At 38.6% G+C, this 25,224-nt stretch overlaps 2 protein-coding genes across 6 annotated transcripts; both read left to right on the plus strand.

The window, feature by feature from the left end:
* Positions 1-174: 174 nt before the first annotated feature.
* On the plus strand, positions 175-12,165 carry LOC131793344 (plasma membrane calcium-transporting ATPase 1-like). 3 transcript variants are annotated; one of them, XM_059110756.2, is made up of 10 exons: positions 175-193; positions 701-2,188; positions 3,493-3,877; positions 6,325-6,419; positions 6,659-6,841; positions 7,759-7,953; positions 8,731-8,922; positions 9,530-9,952; positions 10,234-10,458; positions 11,051-12,165. In XM_059110756.2, the coding sequence occupies exons 2-10, from the start codon at positions 788-790 to the stop codon at positions 11,129-11,131; spliced, it is 3,180 nt and encodes a 1,059-aa protein (XP_058966739.2). In that variant the 5' UTR covers positions 175-193; positions 701-787; the 3' UTR covers positions 11,132-12,165. The 3 variants fall into 3 exon arrangements, with proteins under 3 accessions (XP_058966739.2, XP_058966737.2, XP_058966738.2); XM_059110754.2 differs by lacking the exon at positions 175-193 and adding an exon at positions 251-361; XM_059110755.2 differs by lacking the exon at positions 175-193 and adding an exon at positions 263-325.
* Positions 12,166-12,565: 400 nt separating this feature from the next.
* On the plus strand, positions 12,566-25,121 carry LOC131793343 (plasma membrane calcium-transporting ATPase 2). 3 transcript variants are annotated; one of them, XM_059110753.2, is made up of 13 exons: positions 12,566-12,714; positions 13,474-14,879; positions 15,523-15,904; positions 16,215-16,303; positions 17,037-17,207; positions 17,585-17,984; positions 18,296-18,381; positions 18,987-19,163; positions 20,140-20,337; positions 20,825-21,016; positions 21,529-21,969; positions 22,531-22,770; positions 23,774-25,121. In XM_059110753.2, the coding sequence occupies exons 2-13, from the start codon at positions 13,521-13,523 to the stop codon at positions 23,876-23,878; spliced, it is 3,840 nt and encodes a 1,279-aa protein (XP_058966736.2). In that variant the 5' UTR covers positions 12,566-12,714; positions 13,474-13,520; the 3' UTR covers positions 23,879-25,121. The 3 variants fall into 3 exon arrangements, with proteins under 3 accessions (XP_058966736.2, XP_058966735.2, XP_058966734.2); XM_059110752.2 differs by lacking the exon at positions 12,566-12,714 and adding an exon at positions 13,224-13,381; XM_059110751.2 differs by lacking the exon at positions 12,566-12,714 and having other exon boundaries at positions 13,226-14,879.
* Positions 25,122-25,224: the final 103 nt, after the last annotated feature.

Consider the following 25,224-nt stretch of genomic DNA (forward strand, 5'->3'; position numbering starts at 1 on the left):
ACTTCAAACGTGGGTGCATGCAATTAGCAATATTGGATCCGCCCCCTCCCTAGAAAGTAAGTTGTGTGCATTTATTATTATCTTATTATATTGTGAAGTTATTATTCAGTGTTAGATCAGTAATTAATCGCGAAAAATTGGACTGAAGATTCAGTGCAGAGACAGTGCCATGAAAGCGAGAGGAAAACTAACGGTAGGATACACCTCACCCCTCCCCTACAATAGAGAGAACAATTTGGCCGTGTAGTCCCGGGAGGGTTAGGAAATTTCTGGGAAATGTTAGCGAGAAAAACATAGTAAGTGCTTCATTGGCCATTTGTTTCGGGTGAGTGTAGTTTTTTCCTCAGTTAACTGCACACAGGTAAGGAAATTACATAAAAATTAAGGTAATGAAGGTAGTGACTCACTAACCATCTTTTCAGCGAGTATATTAGCTTAAGGAGACTTTGTACTTCTTCGCACACTACTTCTTACAAAGGTGCTAAATTTTTTTTCCCGTCTTTCATAATAGATTTTCGTGTGAGATATATATCAAACACATTTAGACCTCGTAGTTCAATTTTATCTGTGCGATTTTTATCGAAACTCGATCACGTCTCTCGCTATAAACCACTCGCTCAGTCACGAGGGTTTTCAAAGGGCTGAAAATATTGCCATTGTCTCGAACATCCAGACTGAATATAATTTGTTTTGTACCTAGGTGAACAGCTATAACGATCATTTTCATCATACCTATTATTATCATCAGTCTTGACTCGCGCACAGTCTGTGACCGTCATATTTCAAAATGACGGACGAAACAGACTCGGGGTTTAGGCCTAATCTCACAAACACTACAAAGGAGAAGCTAGTGGAGGTCATGAAAAGTAGGGGAGTTGAAGCCGCTGCTGTTATTGAAGAAAAGTTTGGAGATGTTAAGCACTTGACACACAAGCTTCAAACCTCGATGAACAGGGGAATAATTGGAATACACGAGGATGTGATGCACAGGCGAGCAGAGTTTGGAAACAACTGTATGCCTCTGGAACCTACTAGACCTCCTTTACAATATCTTTTTTGTGCTTTGAAGGACAGGGTGATACTGATTTTGTTTATAGGAGCTTTGCTCTCTGTAATTCTGGGGGCTGTCTTTCCTGAAAGATGTGAAGGTCGAAATGGTTTGGCTGTAGCAATGTACGAGGGTATCGGAATCATGAGTACCGTAATGATAATGATTCTGTTGGTGGCTTTTAGTGACTATCTTAAAGAAAGTCATTTCCACAGTTTGCAGTCCAAGATCAACAGAGAACGTAAAGTTAAGATTATCCGTGGAGGTATTGTATTAGATCTTCTTGCTTCAGAGGTGGTTGTGGGTGATCTGTGCCTGTTGAATAAAGGAACTCTTATCCCAGCTGATGGAGTGGTTGTTCAGGAAAATGATCTTCTTGTCAATGAATCAACTTTGACAGGCGAGAAGAGTATGGTCTCCAAAGCAATAGACCCCCTGGTATTTGCTGGCACCCATGTTGTCAATGGAAGTGGCAAAATGATTGTGTTGGTTGTTGGTCCCAATACCCAGATCTACAAGAGCAACAATCAGTTTGCTTCATCACCCACTGCTATTACATTTAAGGCAGTTTTCCCCAATGAAGCAGTTTTGAATATCAATTCAGTTTCTTTTGACCACAAGGAAGATAATGCTATGCTTCAACAAAAAGTTAATAGGGTTGAAGTTGCTCTTGGTCATATCGGCATCATCCTGGCAGTAGTTGCCATCTTAGTTATAGTCATCCGCTTTAGTGTGCACACTTTCTCTACACAAGGACAGTCCTTTGAGCCTGGTCTCATTAATGAATACATCAAGTCCCTAATCATTGGTGTTGTTGTGCTTATCATTGCTGTCCCAGAAGCCCTCTCTCTAGTGGTGTCATCCTGTCTGGCATTCTGTGTCAAGGAGATGTACAATGACAAAGCATTGGTGCGACATGTAAACATGATAGAAACAATGGGAAATATTACAAACATCTGCTGTAACAAGACAGGGGTTCTTACCCAGAATCGCATGGTAGTACAAAAGAGCTACATTGGAGAACAAGTCTATCTTTTTCAGGAGGACTTACGAGGGTTCAGAAGCAACATCCCAAAAAACCTGTTTGAAGATCTGTGCAAGGCAATATCCATCAACACAAGTTATTCAGCACAGATCCTGGTTTGTATATAATTATTTCTAGGTGCAGTGACATCTTTTTGTCTGTCAAACCTTTTATTTGTATTGGTATATGGTTAAATATATTAGATTTCGTAAGGGATGTGAATGTGCTCTTAGAGGTTTTTCATTGATCCAATCTCAGAATAACTCAAAGACTAATCACATACATATAATGTTATGAAGCTTCATGAAACAAAACAAAGACAGGTCCAACAAAATAGGAATGGCACAGAGAAAAAAAATGCTCACCAATTACTTATGAAATTTGTTTTACTAATTAAAACCACTTTGTCCATGGTAGCCTTGTTTTTTCAAAACATGTCAGTAGTTAAGAACTCCAAAAGACAATCATTTATTTGACTTGATGCTTCGGAAAATTTCCACAAATAGAACCTGTTTTGTCTTTGATTCAAATGTGGGTTAGAAAGTGAAATAATGAAATATCTCAGAAATACATGGCACAAACAATTACGTATTATCAGTCTATCAATTTAGCTCAATAGAATTCCACAATGTTATTGCTATGTTAATAACTTAAGTTTCTTGCTCCTGACAAATATATACAGCAATGAATTACTATTACCTGAGGAGAGTAGTTGGTCAGAATTGAAGTCCTCTACTCAGATATGGTTGAAAACTGTTTTCATCTTTAAAAATTTTAATTTTTTAATGATTTTGCAATAAAATATATTATTTGGTCTAAGACTATAAGTAAGACACACTGATCACAATTATGAAGTATGGAATTCTTTTTGAGGAAACAAATTAAAGATAACATTTATAGAAATTGAGAAATTGCCTGTAAACAAATTTAAAGTTTCAGGCAAAATACATTTACTCCTGATTGTTAATTTTGAAAGTGGTCTAGAGTCATCTGAATTTTAGCAGGTGAGCTTTTAATTGATAATCAGTGTCAAGGTAAACAAGTGTCTGAACTTTCATTTGCCAGTTTTCACTCTGTTTTGAAGAGTGGGATGTGGAGATCAACCACTCAATTCTCCAATATGAGAAGGATTATTGGGTTCAGAATTTATGAATTGCAAGCACACAACAGTACACTTCACAGTGCAAACTCTGTTTGGACTCACTAACAAAGAGCCTTTCTTTGACTTTAGCTCCAACCAGTTATAGATGGTTCTGTATTAGCTTAAATTGAGAAGGTATCACATGCCTCAAGATCTTAAGGAAGGGTTGGCTAATATACAATAACATATTTTGTTTCTTGAGAGATATAAAATGGATTTTACATTGTTTAAAAGTATACATGAATCTTAAACTGTACCCTCTTATCCTTTTGCCTGTAGGAGGGAGGAAAGGACAACATTCCTAAGCAGAGTGGTGACAGGATTGACGCTGCACTGTTGCAGTTTCTGTTCCAGTTTGGAGAGTACTACCAGTCCTGGAGAGATGACTATCCTGAGAGCAAGTTAATTAAGGTTTTTGAGTTCACACCTGACCGCAAATGTATGAGTACTATTATCAGTGGTAATCAAGGAGGCTATCAGCTTTATTCCAAGGGAGCTGCTGAGGTACTGCTTGAACATTGCACTCATATTGTTGGAATCAATGGGGACCTGAAAGAATTAACCAAGGAAAGTGTGGAGAATCTATCAAGAGATGTGATTGACCCTTGGCAGCAAGAGGGCTTGCGTATTCTTTGTCTAACAACAAAAAGTATATCTCCTGAAGGTAAAATTAATAAGTTTTTTTAGCCTAACTTACTTATATATCCACACTTATTCATGTATCTTTTATTTATATTTGTTGGATAATGCACATCCTTGCTCTGTGATACATTTAGATTTAAATTGTACAGAATGTTGGCTGAGGAAGATGACATGGTTCACCACAGTATTTTGGGCAAGCGATTTACAGAAAGGGTCACATTGGAAATTGTGGTCAACAAGATGACATTTTGTTAGATGTGTAAATTAAAGAAACTTAAAGCTGTTATGTTTTCATTGAAAATAAGCAAGTTATTGAAATATGTTTTCCCGTAAAAACAATTCAATTTTTTGTGGCTACTGGCTCCTATAGGAGGCAAAGCCACATATGTCATTGAGGTGAGTGAGGGAGTGAGTGGTGGTAAAATAGAATTCTGATCTTGACCCAATTTTGAGCTGATTGTTTCCCAGGGCTACTTATTGTTTGTTTCAGAGTATCTAAGTAGTTTGACATTTTCACTCCAATCCACAGCTGAATTCTCTCCTTTTGTGATTTCTGGGTTATAGCAACTAACACATTATGTTATCATCCTTATTCTTATCTCAACCACTACTTATTTTAAAAACAACTCACAACTCACAAGAGAGTTATCCAGTAACACTTTTTGTGAGTGGTTTCAGTTTTTTTAAATTCTCTAAAGTTTCAACAAAACACTTTGAACAAGGTAACTGCTACTGAATTTCAGAGAGCTTTAACTTCACTGACCTCTACAGAAACAGTCCTTGCTTTCAACTAGTTTCTTTTGCTTTCTTTGTTTGAGTATAGTAGCTGTCATCTGTCTGTCTCTGAAAGATGACGAGGTAGTGTCGGTTGAATTTTTTTTGGCATCTTTGCGAGAGGGTGTGGAATCCAACATACGAATGACACTCCCTGATGCAGGTGTTGCCTGTAAAAACAGACGCGTGCCGAGGCTGCTGACAAAATTCTTTCTCCCACATCTCGTTTCAATGAGATGTTCAGTCCTTGTCTTCTCAGCTTCATGTATACCCCTGCGACAGTGATACACCAAGTGGAAAGATCTTCTGCACTTGTTTCCCACATGTCTGTGTTGATGTTGCAGGCTTTCAAGTCTCGTTTGCACACATCTTTGTAGTGTAGGCATGGGCACCCTGTCAGTCTTGAGCCTTCTACTAGCTCACCATACAAAAGATCCTTGGAGATGGGGCCTGGGTTTGCAAAGGATGAAGTAAATGCCATTCCCATTGACACGTTCTTGGACTTCTGTGTTTGACACTTTGTCCTACCACTTGATGCACAAGATATGTAGCAGGCATCTCAGGTGGAATGTGTTGAGTTTCCTATCATGCCTTGCATAAGTGGTCCAGGCTTCACTGCTGTAGAGGAGAGTGCTGAGTACACAGGCCTGGTACACACACAGTTTGGTCTTCGGAGTGAGACTTGGATTGTTCCAGACCCTCCTCTTCTTTGTTTGAGTAATACCCCAAATTAAACATCTTCAGTCTGGCTAAATAATACACATTTGAAAAAGAAGGAAATATTTTGAAATTTTTCCTCTTCATTTTATTTTTCTTTTTATCGGGCACAAATGTATTAAAGAAAGTGTTCAAAACAGTGGAGACTAATGAATGTGTCAGCATTAATTTGTTGGCTTGAAATAACATTTGTTTCAATCAGTAGCAGACCAGTGATAGATCACATATTTTGAAAGTTAGTATACAACCAATGCCTAATTTTAGGCTCTTGTTTCATTCAAGGAGTCTTGTTTGGCATATTTGTAAGTATTTTTCTATGTTAAAATTGCAAGTTTCAGCAAATTGTGAAAAGGGACATTTTTTACTGGATGTAGATAAAGTGTTGAATTTTAAAGAGCATGAGGAACAGCTTGAAATAATATTTGAAGCAGAATTTTGATTTAGACCAGGAGAATATTTTAATTTTGTTCAGACATTTAGTAAAAGGTACCAAAATATGGGATCAAGAGTTATCAAGGGGCAGTTTCCTAAGAGGTCTGACCAAAGATCAAAGAATTAGATTTAATTATATTTAGCATCTTTTGCTACTGGCTTTGAGTCACACATAAAAGGTTAGACAATCTAAGAAATGTTCAAGAACAACTCTTGTAAGTTCTTAGCTCAAATGCTGCAATTTGAAGTCATCAGTCTGACCAGTCATCAGTCTGACCAGTCATCAGTCTGACCAGTCATCAGTCTGACCAGTCATCAGTCTGACCAGTCATCAGTCTGACCAGTCATCAATCTGACCAGTCATCAGTCTGACCAGTCATCAATCTGACCAGTCATCAGTCTGACCACTTTGTTGAACTTATAATTAGTTACAACTTCTGTTCTTTGTTAATATGTAAAATGTTTTTTACCATTTCACTCAAAGACAGTATCAGTGGTGTAGAGTTTCAGTTTCAATAACTGACAAACTATATTTCTTTTTCCAAGATGGTGAGGGTCTATTGAAGAAAAGAGAAAGTGAAATTCTGTCAGGCTTGACACTCCAGGGGATTGTTGGCATTGAAGATCCAGTGAGAGAACAGGTTTGGTGGTTATCAGCAGATGCTTTGTGCTATTTTGCTGTTTAATCTGCATTTACTTTTGCAGCCATGAAACTGTAATAATTGTTCATTTTGTCCTAAAACTAATAGTACTTCAGAGTTTTTTCACCTACAGTGTAGTATTTGCATTAAGTTAAGAGATATATTTTATTTAAGGTAGTTGGTTCAAAAAATTTTTTGTGACATCAATTTGTTTTCAAATATAATATCTTTATTCCAAGGTGCCATATGCAATAGGGCAATGTCAGAGAGCTGGTATAACTGTGCGTATGGTGACTGGTGATAATATTATCACTGCTACATCTATAGCTGTTAAATGTGGTATCATCAATAAATCTGATGAAGAGAGTCTTGTGTATAATGGGAAAGAGTTCAACTCATACATCCACGACCCTGACAAAAAGGTAATTGGTTTTGAAAGCATTGGATTGTAATGTGCAACTAAAAAGCTGCTAGTAACAGGAGCGATAGAAGGTTTTCCAATTATTTGTCTTTCTTCACAAGTTTTGAAAAAGGGCCTAATTTTGACTTAACTTACCTTTGTTAAGTACAGTTACATGGTTGAGAATTTTAATTTTTCATGGTGTATGAATGTAATTAGAGGCAGCCTGGCTTGGTTTGCCAAAAGGCAACCAACACTGGAATGCAATTGGTGCATGATTAAGCTCAAAATTAATATATGACACATGACATGAGGGGACGCAAATAGTCTGTACTGTAAGTATCCCGGAGAGTCCCCTACATTTTCTTAGACTTTTAGTCTAAGAAAATGTATGGGGACTGTAAGGTGTCATAATCCTGTTGCTGCTGACATCGATGTGACAGATAATTGCTTTTGCACTGTTTTCTTTGCCGGCTTATACTTGTCATCAAGTTTCAATAAGACGGCTATCATTTTTCACAAGAATAATGAAGTTTTCGTAAATTGTGAGATCAGATGGGATTAAAATGGGATTAAATCACCTACAGAGCTTGATATGTACTTACAGTGCAGACGATTTGCATCCCCTCATGTTCACAGAAAGCAGAAAGGCGAGGTAAGGTGAGACTTAAAGTTTTCCCTTTAAATTTGCGATACATGAAATACTGTTTACAGTACACATGATGCATGAATTTGCTTAGGGCTAGGGTTAGGGTTCCCTTCAAAATTTTTTCATGAGACCCCTCTTTGCCACCATTAAGGCATACTACTGTTCCACATGTTCTGGTGAAGTTGCATGCAACATAATTGTACTGGTCCAAAGGACTGCAAAAGTATATTGGAGTAGGCATTATGGTAATGCAGAATTTAGAAACAACTAATTTGAGTTTTCATCTTCAGATTAACATTGACCGGTTTAATACCATGTTGCCCAAGCTATGTGTCCTGGCAAGAGCAACGCCCCTAGATAAGTACATTTTAGTGAAAGGAATAATGGAGAGTCATGTAAACCGTGCTGGGGAGATTGTGGCTGTGACTGGATCAGGAGCTAATGATGGGCCAGTCTTAAGAATGGCAGATGTTGGTTTCACTATGGTAAGAGTACCAGGAATCTTTCTGTTTTACTGTATACATCACTGATTATTTTTATTAGTATCACTTACCTTACCATGTGAGTCACCTAACCTATTATTATCATTACGCATTTTAACTATCCACAAGTTATGGCTTTAGTTTGGAGCAGTCGACCATGTAATCTGATTAAATCAACATCTGTATCTTAATAAGGCTTTCCTAGTTAATGGATGGGTTATCAGCCCTCTTGTTAGTCCCTAAATAAGAGAGCCAGTAGAGGTTTCCATCCACCAAATTCTTGCTGTGAGAATTGTCTCCCTAGGTTTGAAATGAAATTTGTAACACTTATTTGAAAATGTTTAACTAGTGAGCAGCCCTGCACAAACACAAATTGTTAACACTTGTTTTATTCTCCTACACATTTCATCTGACAAAAGCAAACTTTGCCAAGGATTCCTTTAAAGAAGTTAAAAAAATTTCAATTCATCTCAGAATTTGGCTGCTTTCAAAACAAGGAAAATAACATTTTTCACCTTTGAAATCAGCACTAACTAGTCTTACGCTAAGAGCTCACTAGATTTATGGTTTCTTCAAGTTCAACCCTAAGGCCACTGAATTCCCCTCTGACTTGCCTTCTCAATGTTGTGGTTGAATTAAAAAATGTCGTTTATGGCTATACATTAAAACATTGCCAGAAAATTAACAGGAGTGGGCAAGTGCTTACTTATCCTTTCCTTTTTCATAATTTCCATTTACCATTACAATCTTGGTATTCTAACAGTCATCTTTATGTTTCAGGGAGTGGCAGGAACAGACATTGCCAAGGAAGCCTCTGATGTTATCTTGTTAAATGATGACTTCAGCAGCATTGTGAATGCCATTAAGTGGGGACGTCATATCTACCACACTATCCTCAAATTCCTGCAATTTCATTTTACTGCCTGCTGGGTGGCTGTTATTGTGGTGATCTTTGGAGCAGGCTTTGTGGGGGTAAGTTTACTGTACTGTTCATGATAAAGAGGATTGCTCATCATGATTATCAATGAATAAATTCACCTTGGTGATTAGTCATCTCTGCATTCCCCTTCTCAATGAAAGGGATTAAAAGGGTTTCAAACTTGCTTGCTCTTTGTTTTGGTATAAATATATTTTCTCAATGCCTTCTTGTAGTACTACTCGTCTCGCGCCATTCTATATGTGAGGTGACCCAGGAGCTTCTTATTCCAGGTGCAAGTAATGGTGTTCTTTATGGCAATGAAACTTAATCCTCTAACTGCCATGAGTGACCAAAACTAAATTTCTCACTAAAATATCAATACAATATCAATCAGATAAGTTATGAGAGTATAGAAAAATACAAGTTTGGAGATAATTGGTAGATTCAATACTAGATTCTCTGAACTAACATTATAGGAATTGTATGGTTGACAGTAAGGAGAATTACAAATTTTGATCTGGGAGCTAAAGGGTTAAGGACTGTAAAAAGTGATTGGTTGGTTTCAGAAACTGCTTCCTACTTTCCTTTTCAGCTAGGTGATAGCTTAGTATCACCAAGTATGATGTTTTTTTTTTTTAACCCAATGACTTACTTTTTCAGAGGAGTCCACTGGTAGCTACACAGCTGCTTTGGATCAATCTGATAATGGACACACTGGCCTGCTTTGCCTTAACAAGAGACACTCCCATTGACAGACTCATGAATTACAAACCGTATGGTCGTCACAAACCGCTGATTTCTCGCACTTTGCTCCGCAATGTGATTGGTCACAGCATCTATCAGCTGGTTGTCATATTTTTATTGATCTTCAAAGGAAGTGACTGGTTTGACATTACAGATGGTTTCCATTCAGAGACGTTGTGCATGCCAACTCAACATGCCTCCATGGTGTTCACAACATTTGTGCTCATGCAGCTGTTTAATGAGATCAATGCTCGAATGCTGCAGGAAAGAAATGTCTTCCTTGGAATCTACAAGAACTTCGCTTTCCTCAACATATGGTTGGGACAGTTGGCAATGCAGGTAACTTTACAATTTTTGTAACTTTACTTTCATGACCTAGGTTTATCAGTCAAACAGTTACTTGTTACCTTCTCTTAAATAAAGTTAAATGTGATGATAATTATTACCTTAAGTTTTTGGTTATCAATATTATTGTTGTTATTATTATTATTATTATTATTATTATTATTATTATTATTATTATTATTATTATTATTATTACTTTTGTGCAAAGAAATGAAAGCAGCCCTCAGCTCTATTCCAAAGTCTTTTTTCTTCTCATTGATTTTCTTTTCCAACAGATCGTAATAGTTGAGTTCTTCCACACAGCCTTTCATGTGGAAGGCATGGACCTGTATCAGTGGATGTGGTGCTTCTTTCTTGGCTTCTCAGAGCTCATCTGGGCTCAGATTATCTTTACCATTCCCAAGGATGTTCTTCCCGAAGCATTCCGCTGTATTGCTGTAGGTGCTCCAAAAGGCCGAGGCATTGCTTACTATAGGAGCAGCTCCCGTGTTGAACAGCAGGTATTAAGTCATGTGTTGTTACAAATGACATAAAGTGTTTTGTTTGGTAGAGGTCCGGGAGTAAAACCAACTTAATTGTCAGAATTGACTGGAAGAACTCATGTTTGATTTAGTTTATTAAGCTAATTAGGTTTTTGTTTGTTTGTTATGTTTTGTTTTGTTTTGTTTTGTTTTGTTTTTTTTTTGCCGTTCTCACTTTCTCTATATGAGGATTTCATATACGCCACCTCTGATCTACAGAGAGCTCGATAATAAGCAAAGTCCACCGAGATATACTAGGTTCATGTGTTACTTCATACTTCAAACAGCGGCAGTATCGAAAGCACTTATCAGATAAAGAAAAATGGCACAGGAATCGGAGGTGGGGGTACTTAGTTCGTAAGAAGGTTTTTCTGAAATCCATTCTGATGTAGGTTATCTTTTTAAGTATGAGGGGTTTATATGACTTGCAAGATTTTTTTACTTTCTTCGAGCATTCCATTAATCTCATAATAATAGTTTTTTTTTTCGAAAAGTGTGGTAGGGAACATCTGGCACTATCATGGTTCCGTCTTTGGATACTGGTGTTAATGTTGAATGTTTTACACTACAGGACAGTGGTATAGTCAACTCACTGTTGAGTCCAGTGGATGATTTTCTTGAGATTGTGGAAGAATGCCCGCCCATGGAATAGCTACCTTGCATCTACTCATGGAACAGAATGCTGTGTTTCGTATAAGTGGAGTAAAGCTTGATAGTAGGGAAATTAAAACTAAAGTAATTATAGAAAAAACCGATCAGGATTGGAGTTAGTTTAAATGGTGTGTGCCGCTGTTGTTTGATGGCGATGGTACATTGGTTACCGAGTCATCATGGTAACAAACATTCATTACCTAGAAAGACTGAAGTAAGCTGGCACCCCGTAAAAACTGTTGCCATAAAATTTTTTTTCTTGTATGTAGCCAAAGAGACATGAAATCAATGAGCTGATCAATCGATCAAAATTAATTGGCGAGCTTATCGTCCTTTTGCATGTTAGCTTTGTTTCCTTCGTAACTTTGTAAGTAGCCCTGACAGCTTTGGTGTGCTGTGGAAAAAAGGCTCGACTCCTACCCATCCCTAGGGCTTGAATAGAGAGAGGAAGGAAGAATGGTTTCTTCTCTTATTTTCCGCTTTCCTTTTTTCGACTACATAACATGCTGCCCCGACCCATTCCTATTTCAATCGAGCGTTAAACAAGATTCATAAGAAAAGAGTTGAGCTGTAGTTGATGACTTTTATTACAGATTTAGTAAACAACAGTTTTAAGAAGCTTTTCCAACTAAGTACCTTTGAAGTTTAAAAATCGTGGTACGATTCAGATCCCAAAATTGTAAGTTTGTAGTATAGTACCATAAACGTCTTATCAATCTTATAGATGCCAAGCACCGTTGTTATACACACATTAAAAACAGTTACGTAATGTAATCAGCTTCTAAAGCTTACCAACTTTTAAGATGTACCGCATTTTCAGTATTTGAGGCCATATTTGCTTTGTTCAAGAAGGTCAACTTATTTATGTAACATGTAGAGTACATTGTGGGGTAAATTTTATAAGGCCAATAAAGACTTGACTGCTATGTTGAGAATTAAACTTCTCCAGTCAAAGATGCTGCTTCATGAAAATTAAACTGATGTAAGTTCCATGATGTATTTATCGAAGCATCTAAATAAACATCTGCATACTAACTTTGTGTAGCAAAGTCAGGGTTTTTCTATCCTTACTCTCCTTTGCGAAACTTTTTTTCGCTTTTCAAAACACCACGTTATCTACCAATCAAATCACCGATGAAAGAACATGTACGTCATTTTAATGCCAAGTATGAAAATAGCAGCAAAATGAATATAATGACAACTGCATTTTCTCAATTACCAATTATGAAGTAGATGATCGGACATTTAGTATTTAACCACTACGCTGTTATCTATATCTTTTTCTAACCTAAACTTCTGTTTTTCTGTTTCTGCCCCTGCCGAAAAATAATTGCGGTTTTGTTTACCACAAACAACCTTCGTCAGTGACCTTTCTAGAAGATAAACTTAACAAGTTTGTGATTGCCCTGAGGGCCCGTCACGGGCCTTTGCCGATACATGTTTTCGTCGGAGAGTTAGATGCTGTTCTCTTAATCTTCTTAGTTTCCCCTTTTTTTCCAAACGTCTTTGTTCCGAAGTTACAGCTTCGGAAGTCTTTACGTGGTTTCGCGATCACTTCAAAGTACTGAAACAGTAACTTACCAGGTATTCAGCTTCTTATCCCTTACTCGATTGAAGATATGTGGTTAACAATTCCATCGCAATTGTCTTTTGTTTTGTTTCGTTTTGCTTTGTTTTGTTTTGTTTTGTTTTTTCTGGTTCCTTCGAAAAGCATAAAAAAAAACCTCAAGTCGGCTACCGGTACTGCAGGCATTCACTGAAGGATTTCAACCAGCAATCAGGCTATCGACCAAAATATTTCAATGTGTAACAACCTTTAACCTACAAAGTACAATCTGAGGGGGGGGCACGATTACATAGCTCCGTTTCTGGATTTGCGTTGGAGATAGAAAATGAAGCTGTTACAGCACTAATTCACACGGTGATAATTTATCTGTTCCTTGAGCGAGAATTCAAGCTTCATCAAGTTGTTTTCCGTGTAGCTATTGTTTACCCGTATCGTAGAATTTATGACAATCAAAACGTTATTGTTGCGCTGCTATAGCGACAGTTCCCTTTGTTTTTCATTTGTCGTTCAAATGATTTGCTGGACCAATCTCGAGACATTTTTGCGTTCCTCTTCGTAAAAACAGCATAGGCAAGGAGAAAGGGAAATTTGTAATCTACCTCGATTCCAAAGTTTCCTGCTTAATACTGTTTCATGAAAAAAACTTCGTAAGTTTTTTCGTGACACATGAAACTGCGAACGTCGGTAAGATTTAGTGGTTCGTGATTCCCGGATTACTCGTTAATTAAACAGAATTCCTTGCGGCGAGTTCGTAACATTTAATTTTTCGTCATCAGCACAACTCTGACAACTTTGTCCTGCTCAGCACTCAGGCGGCAAAAACATGGCACTTGACAGTCCGAACTGCGCTCCGGATTTCCCCGATCATCAGGAGCTTAAACGCAATTTCGTCGATCTGATGGAAACTCGAGGGCGCACAGCAGTAGATCGTCTTGAACGAGAGCTTGGCGGTGTTAAAGCAATCGTGCGGAAGCTTCATTCTTCCACCAGAAAGGGTGTAATTGGTATTAAAGACGGGCTCGCGAGAAGAGAAGTTTTTGGAAGCAATCATATACCGGTTAAGCCGCCTCAGAGCTTTTTTCGATCGTTTATTTACTCGCTCACAGACTCGGTCTTGATTATTTTAGTACTGGGAGCCATTGCTGCTCTTATTCTTGGCTGGTATCATCCTGAAATCTGCGATGGAATAGAACAGACAAAAACAGCTTGGATGGAAGGCTGCGGAATTCTGGGCACTGTGGTAGTAATCATTTTTAGTTCAGCTCTGAGTGACTTCTTTCGAGACCGTGAGTTTTATAAGATGCAAGTTAGAATGGAGAACAGCCGAAAATGCACTGTCATAAGAAGCGGAAAAGAAATGACAATCTGTTGTAAGGATCTCAAAGTTGGTGATCTATGCGTTCTACAAGTCGGTTCAATTGTTCCAGCGGATGGTGTTCTCGTTCAGTCGAACGAGTTACTCACAAATGATCGTATTGTTGACGGTGGACAGATAAAGGCTTCCAAAGGCGATGCAGACCCTTTAGTGTTCGCTGGAAGTTACGTGAGAGAAGGAAGTGGTAGATTTTTAGTCATTGCTGTCGGTAAGGACACTCAAGCTTGCAAAAATCAAGAGAACAACCTAAAGGCTTCTGATCAAGAGTTTAACCCGGATGACGAACGCACAACCTTGCAGGGAAAGCTTAACAAGGCCTCGGCTGTCTTAGGTCTCACTGGCATCATTGTTGGTGCACTAGTGACGTTCATTATTATCATTAGATTTAGCTTTCAAACATACTCAGTTGATGGTAAAAGTTACGATGTTAGTCACTGGATTGAGTTCGTTCAAGCTATAATAATGGGAATAGTCATCATCATCATCGCTGAACCAGAAGCGCTGTCACTAGCTGTCACAATCACACTCTCCTACTGCATAGAGAAGATGCACTCGAGTCGAATATTGGTCCGCAATGTTGATGTGGTGGAAAAGATGGGGAACCTAACAACGATATGTTGTGGTAAAACAGGTGTGTTGACTGAACTGAGTGAGCTGACTGTCTCAGAGCAAGTAGTGGAGTGTTACATGGCCGACAAGAAATTCACTGGACATCCGCGTTTTTACGGCGACAAGTTGCCCACGAACGTACTTAAATCCTTGTGTGATGCGATATCAATCAACACCAGTTACTCCTCTAATATCACGGTGAGCTTAAAATAAATAATTAAACGCGGAAACCCTTGCGATTTCCATTTACTGATGTTAGAATGTAAAGTAGGTCAAGGACCGGTCCAGAGATACTGTTATTCACAAGATGTTAATCCTGAAAAATAACCTACTTAAGCTATTCATTGTTCCTTAGGCTGAGTTAGGATAATAACAATTGGCGCATTTGTAAAATGGTATTCAAATGCGCTTTCAGCCGTGACGTAATTACGATCATTCAAAACAAAAAGTCCACAGTGGATCATGACGTATTTGTTGTTATAAATGCTGAAAATTTAAAAAAAAACCCAATAGATTACGTCTCTAATTTCAAATGCTCGTGGAATAACCATGGTTGAGCTGTAGTTTTTTTCATGCAAATTTCTGGCTCGTAATACACCACTCCTTCGGTTGTTTGTCGCAGAACTTTCCAGTCCGACAGCTTAATCAGTACATGACGTTAAACTTAAGACTGAAAAATCGATTAATGATGGCATGAACAAAACAACTCAGAGTAAAACTTGGCCTTTGTTTCCTTCGTAAATAATGTCATTCTCGGCATTCAGATAAAGTTCATTTGGTCAACTTTTTTTTCATGGTTGACCCCACCCAGTCAAAGTACTGACTCGTGTGATGTGTTCAGTCGTCAGGCCCTGAATGTCTCCCAAAACAAACCGGTGACAGGACAGAATGTGCTCTTCTCCAGTTTGTGCTTGATTTAGGCGTCTACTACCCGTTCATAAGGAAAGAACATCCAGAGGAAACATTTGTTAAGGTGTTTGGATTCTCTCCAGAACGTAGATTTATGGGCACAGTCATTAGGGATGGAAATGAGTATAAAATTTATATCAAAGGAGCACCCGAGGCCATTCTTCCAAGGTGCACGGGGATTTTTAAGGAAGGAGGAAAGGTTGCTATGTTTACTCTCGAGGATAGAGGCGAGATAGACCGAGTCATCAAAAACATGCAAGAGAGCAGTCATTTAAAAGTGATGTGCATTGCTCAAAGACCTCTATACCCCTCAGGTGAGTTGTGCCAAGTCACATTTTTTATGATTGGCAGTGGTGTCATTAGTTTACCCGTAAACATTTCTCATAAAAAGAGAATATGTATGAAATTCACATGAATTTCATCACAGAATAAAGATCTTTACCACATTTTCCGTACATGAATTTCTGGAAAAATAAAACGCACTTTGACGACTTGGACCCACTCTCAGCTGACTGAGTGTATTTATCTTATCGACACTGATTTGGTCTTAAGTGTTTATACAGCGGTTGTTACATGGCAGACGCTAAGACTTTTTATTGTTATTATTACTATTGCTGACCGAAGCGGGAGAGCCACAGTGGGAAAGAGAAGAGGAAATAATATCAGACATGACGTTGATTGGACTTGTAGGTATCGACACAGTGGATGAGTACGTAAGTACCTCTAGCTGTTAGCCATAGCTTACTTAAATTACGCTAGATAGGAGATTTTTAAGGACTGGTCTTCGTTATTTCTATGCTTTAGATATTTCCATGCACTTATTTAGTACAGCCATGAGGTTCAAGTGCGTTTATTTACATCTGTGAAATAATGTACCCAGAACTTGAAGAAATCTGCTTGTTTGAGTATCTGGGTTCAACGCGGGAGCATAGACATTCCTGGCTGGAGTCAATTAGCCACGAGTAGCACAAGATTTTTCACCCTGAGGGCCAGACTAAGCCTGTTCTGTTACTTAACGATCAAATAGCCTAACAAAGCCACAGTTCGACCTTTATTGAATACGACAGTTTATTACTGCCTGTCTATCAGATCAGCTAAAAGTCTAAAAAAAATTATTATCAGACGGACCAACCCGCCACCCCTTTCCCCCTCCTCCCTTCCTGTGCAAACATTTACGTCAATTCGTTTTGGAAGGTACGATAAAAACATGTCCTTTAAAGTTAGTTCTGACTTTTTACGCTCTGACGCTCCTCAGGCTTCTTTTCAAAATTATAGTTCCTCTGTAAATATCGTTACGTTGCTTCTAAAGATCTATCGAATTGTATGGGTTCAGCTAACGAGTAATAGAACGTGGATTCTTTCAAATAAGTCTATGGAAAGCTTCCATAAGAACATTGTAAAATGTTCCACACTTGTTTTTAAATTTACTTTAACAATTATCTTTAGGTGACTGTTGAAAGTAGAAAAAGAGCAATGGAAGGAAAATTAGGTGGCAAGACATTTCGAAGGTTTCAGGACCTGAAGAAATTTAAAGATGACAACTTCAAACATCCAGATTTTCCCGAGGAGATCTGCCGAGGAATCGCTGTTAGTACAAAATACTCATCAAATATTGAGGTAAAGTGGGGAAAGCTCAGAAATGCTGACTTTACATACAAAACTATGCAAACAAAAGTACATTCACGCCCATGGGAAGAACTGTGGGTTACTCTTTGATTGGTGAGCACACCGACATATTTTTTTCCAAAATTTTCACAATTTTTTCCGTAAAATTTTTTACAAGTTAAAAGTTTATTCCTGCAATGCGAACGTTCATAGTAGGCATTCCTTTTCCAGTGCTTCTTTTCCTTTACCCTCCCTGGTCCTTCAGGATTTTCACCTTCCCTATTTTCTCACCGTGTACTCCCGTCACACAGACCCCAAAGAGACTGATCTGACAAGATCCGACATATTCACTGATGTAAACGCTCAATACCTTTAATCTTCGTTTCCAGGATGAAGACGATGACAACCTTCCTAAACACATTGGCGACAGCAATGATGGCGCTCTTCTACAGCTTGTCCTTGAAATGGGTGAGACCTATCAGATCTGGAGAGATGAATATCCTGAGGATATGCTCGTGCATAGACGTGCTAGTCCTAGAGAAGCACCTCCAAGTCTTCAGCACACTGCTGTTGTTATTCACATGAGGGACAGTGGCAGTGGAGGATACAAGCTGTACTGCAAGGGGGCTCCTGGGTATGTGCTGCCCCGCTGCACCCAAATGGCACTTCCGACACTTGAGAATATTGCATTCGACGATCAGGACAAAAGGAACATATGGCAGGAAATCGATAATCTGCAAACAAGAAAACAATTTGAAGTTATATGTTTAGCGTTGAAATACTTTCCAGGTAAGTTGATTGCCCGTGGTCCTTCGAGACAGTTGCTTGGATGAAACCTCTTCTGTAAAAAGGAAAAACACGGATAGTGTGTCTGAAGTTTAGAGTAGAAAAGCTCAACCATCTTAATTCTACAGCTCTCATTTCATTGTTCTGAGGTTCGGTAGGAAGAGTCTTATAAAGTCTTGCGCACTGACACTTAAGGGCATTTTTTTGAGTACAATAGAAAATAATCGGACAAGTTTGTCCTTTTTTTTCTCTTGATATGAATCATGGAAAATACCTCATATACCTTTTAAAATGTCACCTTTTTCTTCTCGTAGAAAACTATGACTGGGACAACGATGACTCCATGTCAAACCTTACGTTCCTGGGTTATATTGGCATTGACGAAAATGTCCGAACACGGGTAACTAAAAAAAAACCTACCGTAAGATAGTTCAACACAATGTGATATTGAGTTAAGATATCTTGAATTATCATGTTTTATAACTCAGCAAAGCGTAGCAAACGATTAATTGGTGAAGTGAGACAGACGCACGGTTAGAGGCGACGAAAAATTTAAGAGAAAGACAAATTTACACATATTTAAATCAAATAAAATTCTCCTTGAGGTACTAGTTAAAACTATTCTAGTTATCGACAAAAATCTTATTTGTCATGAAGCAGCGGAAACTTGGTAGACTACGAAAATCTCGGCTTCACAGCCTTTTGTATGTCTCTGTTTCGGGGCTTTATAGGTGTGTACGTCTTGGCCGAGGGCCAAGATTCCCCAGTACGGCTCAAACTAGCGAGTTTAATAAACAGTTAATTGTATGGCACACGGATCAAACTCGTTTACTTTAAAGATGCCGCCTTTCGCAACCTATAATACACGGCTTTAGACTGTTTCCGTGGAAACAATCTGTAACAAAATACGGAGCAAGTCAGAACCAGAGCGTTTGGATTTACCTCAGGACTACCTTGTCATATAATAATGAGATGTTATTCCTAAATCGTTTTGCTCTGATGTAGGTCCCGGATGCCATATGGGATCTCCACCAATCAGGTATTAAAGTGTGCATGGTGACAGGGGACAACTTGAGTGCTGCAGGAAGATTCGGCTCAAAGAGCGGAATCCTGTCACCATCTAGGGATTGGCCTCTCAAAGAATTTTCCTATTTTGGATGCGACAGCAAAGTTTTCAGCAGCGTGAGTAGGCATATATTACATAAATATTTCATATAATTAAGCGGTTTACTGAAAGTCGTTGACATAACTTGATTGGTTGGACCAAATGATACCTAATCAGCTAAATACTACCCTGAAAGATTGTTTTTCCACAAAACTCACTAAACAAACAGACTGGCGAGGAATGATGAATGATCAGCCCAAGATACGTGTTAAGGCAGATCATTGTGAGCCACATGAAAAAAGGATGACTGTGGTATGAAGCGATTCACGAATCGAATGTTTTTGGTAAACAAACAGATTCAGTGAGTATGCGTGAATGAACGTTATTTTGGTTCATCTGAACATGCAACTCTAGGAATTGTAAAAAAAACTTCATTAACGTCATGAAATAGGTTGTTGTTCACCGTGGTAGCTGGATGATAATATAAATTTGTTCCGTTGTCTCACGATAAAGTCACTAGATGTAGATCGCGACGTTTCGACAGCTTACTGCAAGTCTTCTTTAGGCGATGGGGTCGACTGGTTCCGGCACAGCAATATGTATCACGGTAGTCTGCTGCGATTGACCGAGACAACCATTGGTAGACAAGGAAAGTGAAAGAGGCAATTCACATAAGACTTAACCCAAACAACATAAACAGGGACAACGGAGCCGAAATACCGCAAGCGTGGATGCCGACAATTAGAAACTGAAACATCAAAGCCGGCGATGCACGGCAAATCAGCTAACGCCTGAGGAAACCATGTTACACGGAAACAATAACCGGATCGAAATGCACCAGTCGACCCCATCGCCTGAAGAAGGCTTGCAGTAATAATAACAATGACTTTATTGGATAACACAATTACTGGTGACTTTGTCGTGAGACAACAGAAAAAATTTATATTATCAACTTCATTAACATAATTCAACCTGATCTCGTTCAACTCAACAATCATAGAATTTTTTCTCACACAGTCCATTCTTAGTTAAGTCAATTTGTATCGTGCACAGATCACTAAAGAAAAGTTCGACGAATGGTGGCCAAACGAACTTCGTATCCTGGCCTCTGCTGGAGCGGCAGACAGACTAAAATTCGTTGAGCACATTCGGAGGAGCCAGTCTTCTCCGCATGGTGAGATAGTGGCTGTGACTGCTTCTGGAGTGAATGATGACAAAGTATTGAGGAGTGCTGACGTAGGACTCACCATGGTAACTATGGCAATCAACTATAACAACTTGGAACCCAGATTCCTTGGATAAACACGCAGGCTTTTTAGTTAATTCTATTTTTTGCATTACGTCCGTAAGTATGGTACAAACACATCTTAAATTGTTTTTGAATGAATCCGTCAAGTTCGGACAGTTGTACTGAAACAACTGCTGTAAAGCTTTACATCTAAACTACAATAAACTAATTATTGTTTAAATGAACATTTTTAGTCCAAAGGCAGGTAGTAAATATTTATTTCGTCGCGAATATAGAAAGGCTGACGCTTCGAAAAACTTTTGTTTAGTTTTTGTGTCTAATTAATCTTGATCTAGTTGCTGCGTGCGCTCCTGGCGCACATCATCCGGATGATAATCAGCCATGCTGGTTTGGCTAACAACCTTCTCTGGTACATTTTTTACTTTGAAACTTTATGTCAGGAGCCAGCCTTCATTAACAAACAACTTAAGAATTGATTTGTTTCCACAGGGCGTGTCTGGAACAGACGTTGCGAAGGAATCCGCTGATATTGTGTTAGAAAATGACGACTTCACCAGCATTGTTGAGGCAGTCAAATGGGGACGTAACTTGTACGAGACCATTCTCAAGTTCCTCCAGTTTCAGTTGACCGTCGCGTGGGTTGCCATCATCGTTGTGATTGTTGGAGCGTGTGTCACAAAGGTTAGGTCATTAATTCAGTTGTTCTAATAAGGAGAATTTGCAATATGTAGATAGCCTGGGCCTAAGGCCGATACAAATTTCTTGCCACTTTCATGAGGATTAAAGAATTGAAATATTTAACAGGCCCTCTACACTAAACATTGCGGGCCACGACAAAGTAAACTACCGAAAAAAATTGATTATTTGCACCTAATTCATTGGTTTAGTTCTTCGCATGAGAAGAACAGCGTTTAAAGCTGGACCAATGAAGTCTTTGGTCAAAATTTTGACGAACGCTGCCAAAGTTGATTACAGCTCTAGTGTCAGTGTCGGAATTGTAACAATGTAAACAGTTTCAAAGGTAAAACCCGAAAAAATATAGAAAAACGAGTGAGGCAACATATCGTAATCTCGCTTTCTTCACAGGACTTGAGATTCATATCGATGACTTATTGGTTTTGTTACCTTTTTAGTCGGTTTTGTTTGAGAAAAGTCTTTAAAAGTATACCATGTTACCTATTTTTATCTCACAGCGAAGTCCTCTGTCAGCTACTCAGCTGCTATGGATAAACCTTATCATGGATTCACTGGCATCGTTCGCTCTTACTCGTGATCAGCCATCGGACGACATATTCAAACACAAGCCTTACGGTCGAAGCAAGCCTCTTATATCCCGCGCTTTGCTGAGGAACGTGATCGGTCATTCTATATACCAACTGGCCGTTATGTTCTTGTTAATGTTTGTTTTTCCTGATTTCTTGGACATGAGAAATGGATACGAGGAATCCAGTGTGTGCCGACCAACTCAGCACAAGACCATGGTTTTCACGACCTTCGTTTTCATGCAACTTTTTAATGAAATTAACTGCAGGCGGTTACAGGACAGGAACGTGTTTTCTGGATTGTTGTATGGCAAGCTCAGAGATATCAACTTTGTTTTTATCATAGTCTGGATTGCTTCTATGGGAATTCAGGTAAGCTCAAATTGCTACTTATTTTCACAACTTATTTTTGTCTTGCTATGCAGTGTAGGATTATCATTATCAGTATGGCTTTTACCTTTCTGCAATGTTGTCGGATCGTGTTGAAAAGGAGCTGGCCAAACGCGCGCGACATCTTGCAACATCCAAAATGTTGCAATTAAAATTTGACCATTTTCAAAATTGATTCAACACCATCCAACATCTAACAACATCTTATAACACGTTGCTACAGGGTGACCAAACGTATGCAACACATTGCGTGCAACAATGTTGCAAGATGTTCGTTGAAATGTTACGTACATTTAGCCGGGCCTTAATTAAATACTTAAGAGGGGTGCGGTCGACAACTTCAAAACAAATTTTAGAGTAACGACATTCGCTTTATTTCTTTACGCCAGAACAAGGGACTCGCAGTTTATCAAAAAAACGACAGATTTTCAGTTCTGTTTTATTTTAAGTTTGCGACCACAATTTTCCAAAGCAACAGAGCCGTACGAGTGCGGGGTAAGACGGCTTTTACCGGACAAGCTCATGTTCTGTTCATTCTTTTAGATCATTATCGTGCAATTCTTCACAAATGCATTTCGTGTGATTGATATGGAGTGGGACCAGTGGATGTGGAGCTTGTTTTTCGGCTTTTCTGAGCTGATCTGGGCCCAGCTTGTGTTCACTATTCCCAAGGAGATTATTCCTCGTCAGATTCGGTGCTGTGCGAATGGAATCACCAGAAACAGAGAAGGTTGCTGCGAGAAGCTGGCCCTAATGCGAGGAGTCTCTAAGGTTCGAAAACAGGTGAGGTTTGAATGACTAAGAATTGAGCAGGGGGCTATGGATGTAATCCAAAATCAAGGCTTTTGGGGAAAGTGTTGCTTTACCGTTGACTTCCCTGGTGAATTGATTATTTTATCAGGTTTCTCCTTCTCCAATAATATGACGATGCTGTAGAAAAATTGCCTCCATTTGTCCTTAGACATTATTTGTTCTGAGAGGAAAGAAGTTTAACGAGAGTGAAGTTCGAGGAAAACTGTGAGCTTCTAGGAACAGATACTGTCAAATGACAAACATCCGCGGAAATATTCGCACCAAATAGAGGCTATGTTTATTATCCATGAGATATTTTTGCATCGCTCGGGACAAAGTGTTCACGAGCAGCCTACCTTTTTCTGTGTAGGATATTCACTTTTCACTATTCCTTAGTGCGAATTTACGAGCAAACAAATATGTCCGTTCTTCAGCTCTTTCATCTTGAATTACATTTTACATGAAAATCAGAGTGTTAAGAAGGGAATGTCACCGGTTATTCCCTTATTCCCAGTTTTAGCTGGGACATATTGGTCACGTGACGAATTTAGAGTAATTTCATGGGTGCAAAAACGTTACTAGATTGTAAGATCTGATACATGGTCAAAGGCAACATTCGTATCTTGAGTTATCGTCATATTTTGTCAAAGTGAGAAAGGCAAAGGTTCGATTCCATATGGGGACTCAGAATTTTTTCTTTGTACCACGCTCGTGACAAGACGAAAAACATCTTTCTCGAGAATGGCTATACCACTAATTTCACGGTAGATCCAGTTCCTAAGTCCTCCTCTAATATCCTCCAAGAATATGGCGGAAATAGTAGCATGGTTAATAGTAAAATGGAGACGTAGTACCATTAGATATTACAGCAGATTACCTTTTTCTTCTAACAACGAATTAACCTACAGTGTGGTGAGGTCCACTAGTAATGTGCTAGGTGTTGAATCACCATATTGTCATGGGGTATGTTTTGCAAGGTTTTTTTTCGTTTCAGAACCTGACGATGTACACATACGACAATAATGGGAGTGCAAGGTTTTTTGACAACGGGAGAGTGTCTCCTGCTACAGAGGAATACAGAATGACTACTATAAACTGAGAAAACAAGGACAATTTAACATAATTCAGAATTTGTTTAACTGACCATTCATAATCTCGCAACTAATACAGCCACGTGAAGCCTGATTTACGCAAGTGAAATAACGATTCAGGACGTAATTCAGTTGGAAGTTCCGCCACACAAGTGTCCAAGAGGCGTGGGTTCGAATATCTTGAGGGCCTAAGTTTTATTCGGGCCTTTTTTTTTCTGGGGTCAACTTCCAGAATCATTTCGTTTACTTGAGAGTTACATAGCAAGTTCTTTTGTCATCATGTTTGTGGTGTGAACGGGTGAAACGAAGGATCGTGGTATCACCATCATGACATCAGTTGACATAATAATGGTTATGATCAGCATTTCATTATTGGGAACCAGGCCTTAAAGGGTTATTGTATTTTGTATATATTCACCAGGACATTTGAGGCCAAGTTATTCATGGCAGATTTTGTTAATCAGCGGCTTACTCTTGAATGGGTCTAAATAACTAGACGATAGTCACATTTATCATAAAAATTACAATTTAACCGATTGTAATTGGTTTACAAAAATTATATTTTCTTCCAATTACTTGCCAAGTTGTAATCGGACAGATCAATAATCCAATCACGTTAAAGTTGTAGTTTAAATAAGTTAATGGAAATTTTCCCTTTCTTTGGTAACTTGGCCATTCTTCTTCTCTCGGAAATTGTAATTTTTATGATAAATTGGTGAGAAGACTTCGTGTCGTCCAATTCGATCTGTAATCATACGAGTGATAACAAAATCCGATTTGTTTATCACGACCTGGACTCCTCTCAGTCTTATTATCATTACTTTGTATGATTGCCCATTATAGAGATGTGCGCGCTCTGATTGGTCGAGAATAGCGTCGCTATAATCACCTCGCGCGAGGTGATTATAGCAGGGGCACTGAATTTGTAAATGGCTGTCTCGCGTTTTGTCAATGTTACCGCGGAAGTGATCTACGCGTTAAAAGAAAATGCTAAGTTTGGCGTAACACTTTTCACTTTTGCTCCTACGCCCTACAAACAACTTATACATATCAAGCAAACAACAAGAAAGATGAGGTTGTTCCGTTCTGTTTTTAAAGTGGGCTTATGTCGTGAATGAGAGCGCATATTTGCAAATCTCCTACGCCCCGTAAACTACTTATACATATTAAGCAATTAACAAGGTATAGTATTCAGCACTTAAAGTGACTTTTAATACAAAAACGTTTTCTTATTAAAGAGGTTTTAAATGATTGCGTATCCAAGACACTTCTTTGCTAAATTTGGTAAAACACCTGTCATTGCTTACTCTTCTTCTTTTGAAAGAAAGCATTTCACAATTTCCAGGACTGTCTT

The sequence above is a fragment of the Pocillopora verrucosa genome, chromosome 14 (genome assembly GCF_036669915.1).
Source record: "Pocillopora verrucosa isolate sample1 chromosome 14, ASM3666991v2, whole genome shotgun sequence".
Lineage (NCBI taxonomy): Eukaryota > Metazoa > Cnidaria > Anthozoa > Scleractinia > Pocilloporidae > Pocillopora > Pocillopora verrucosa.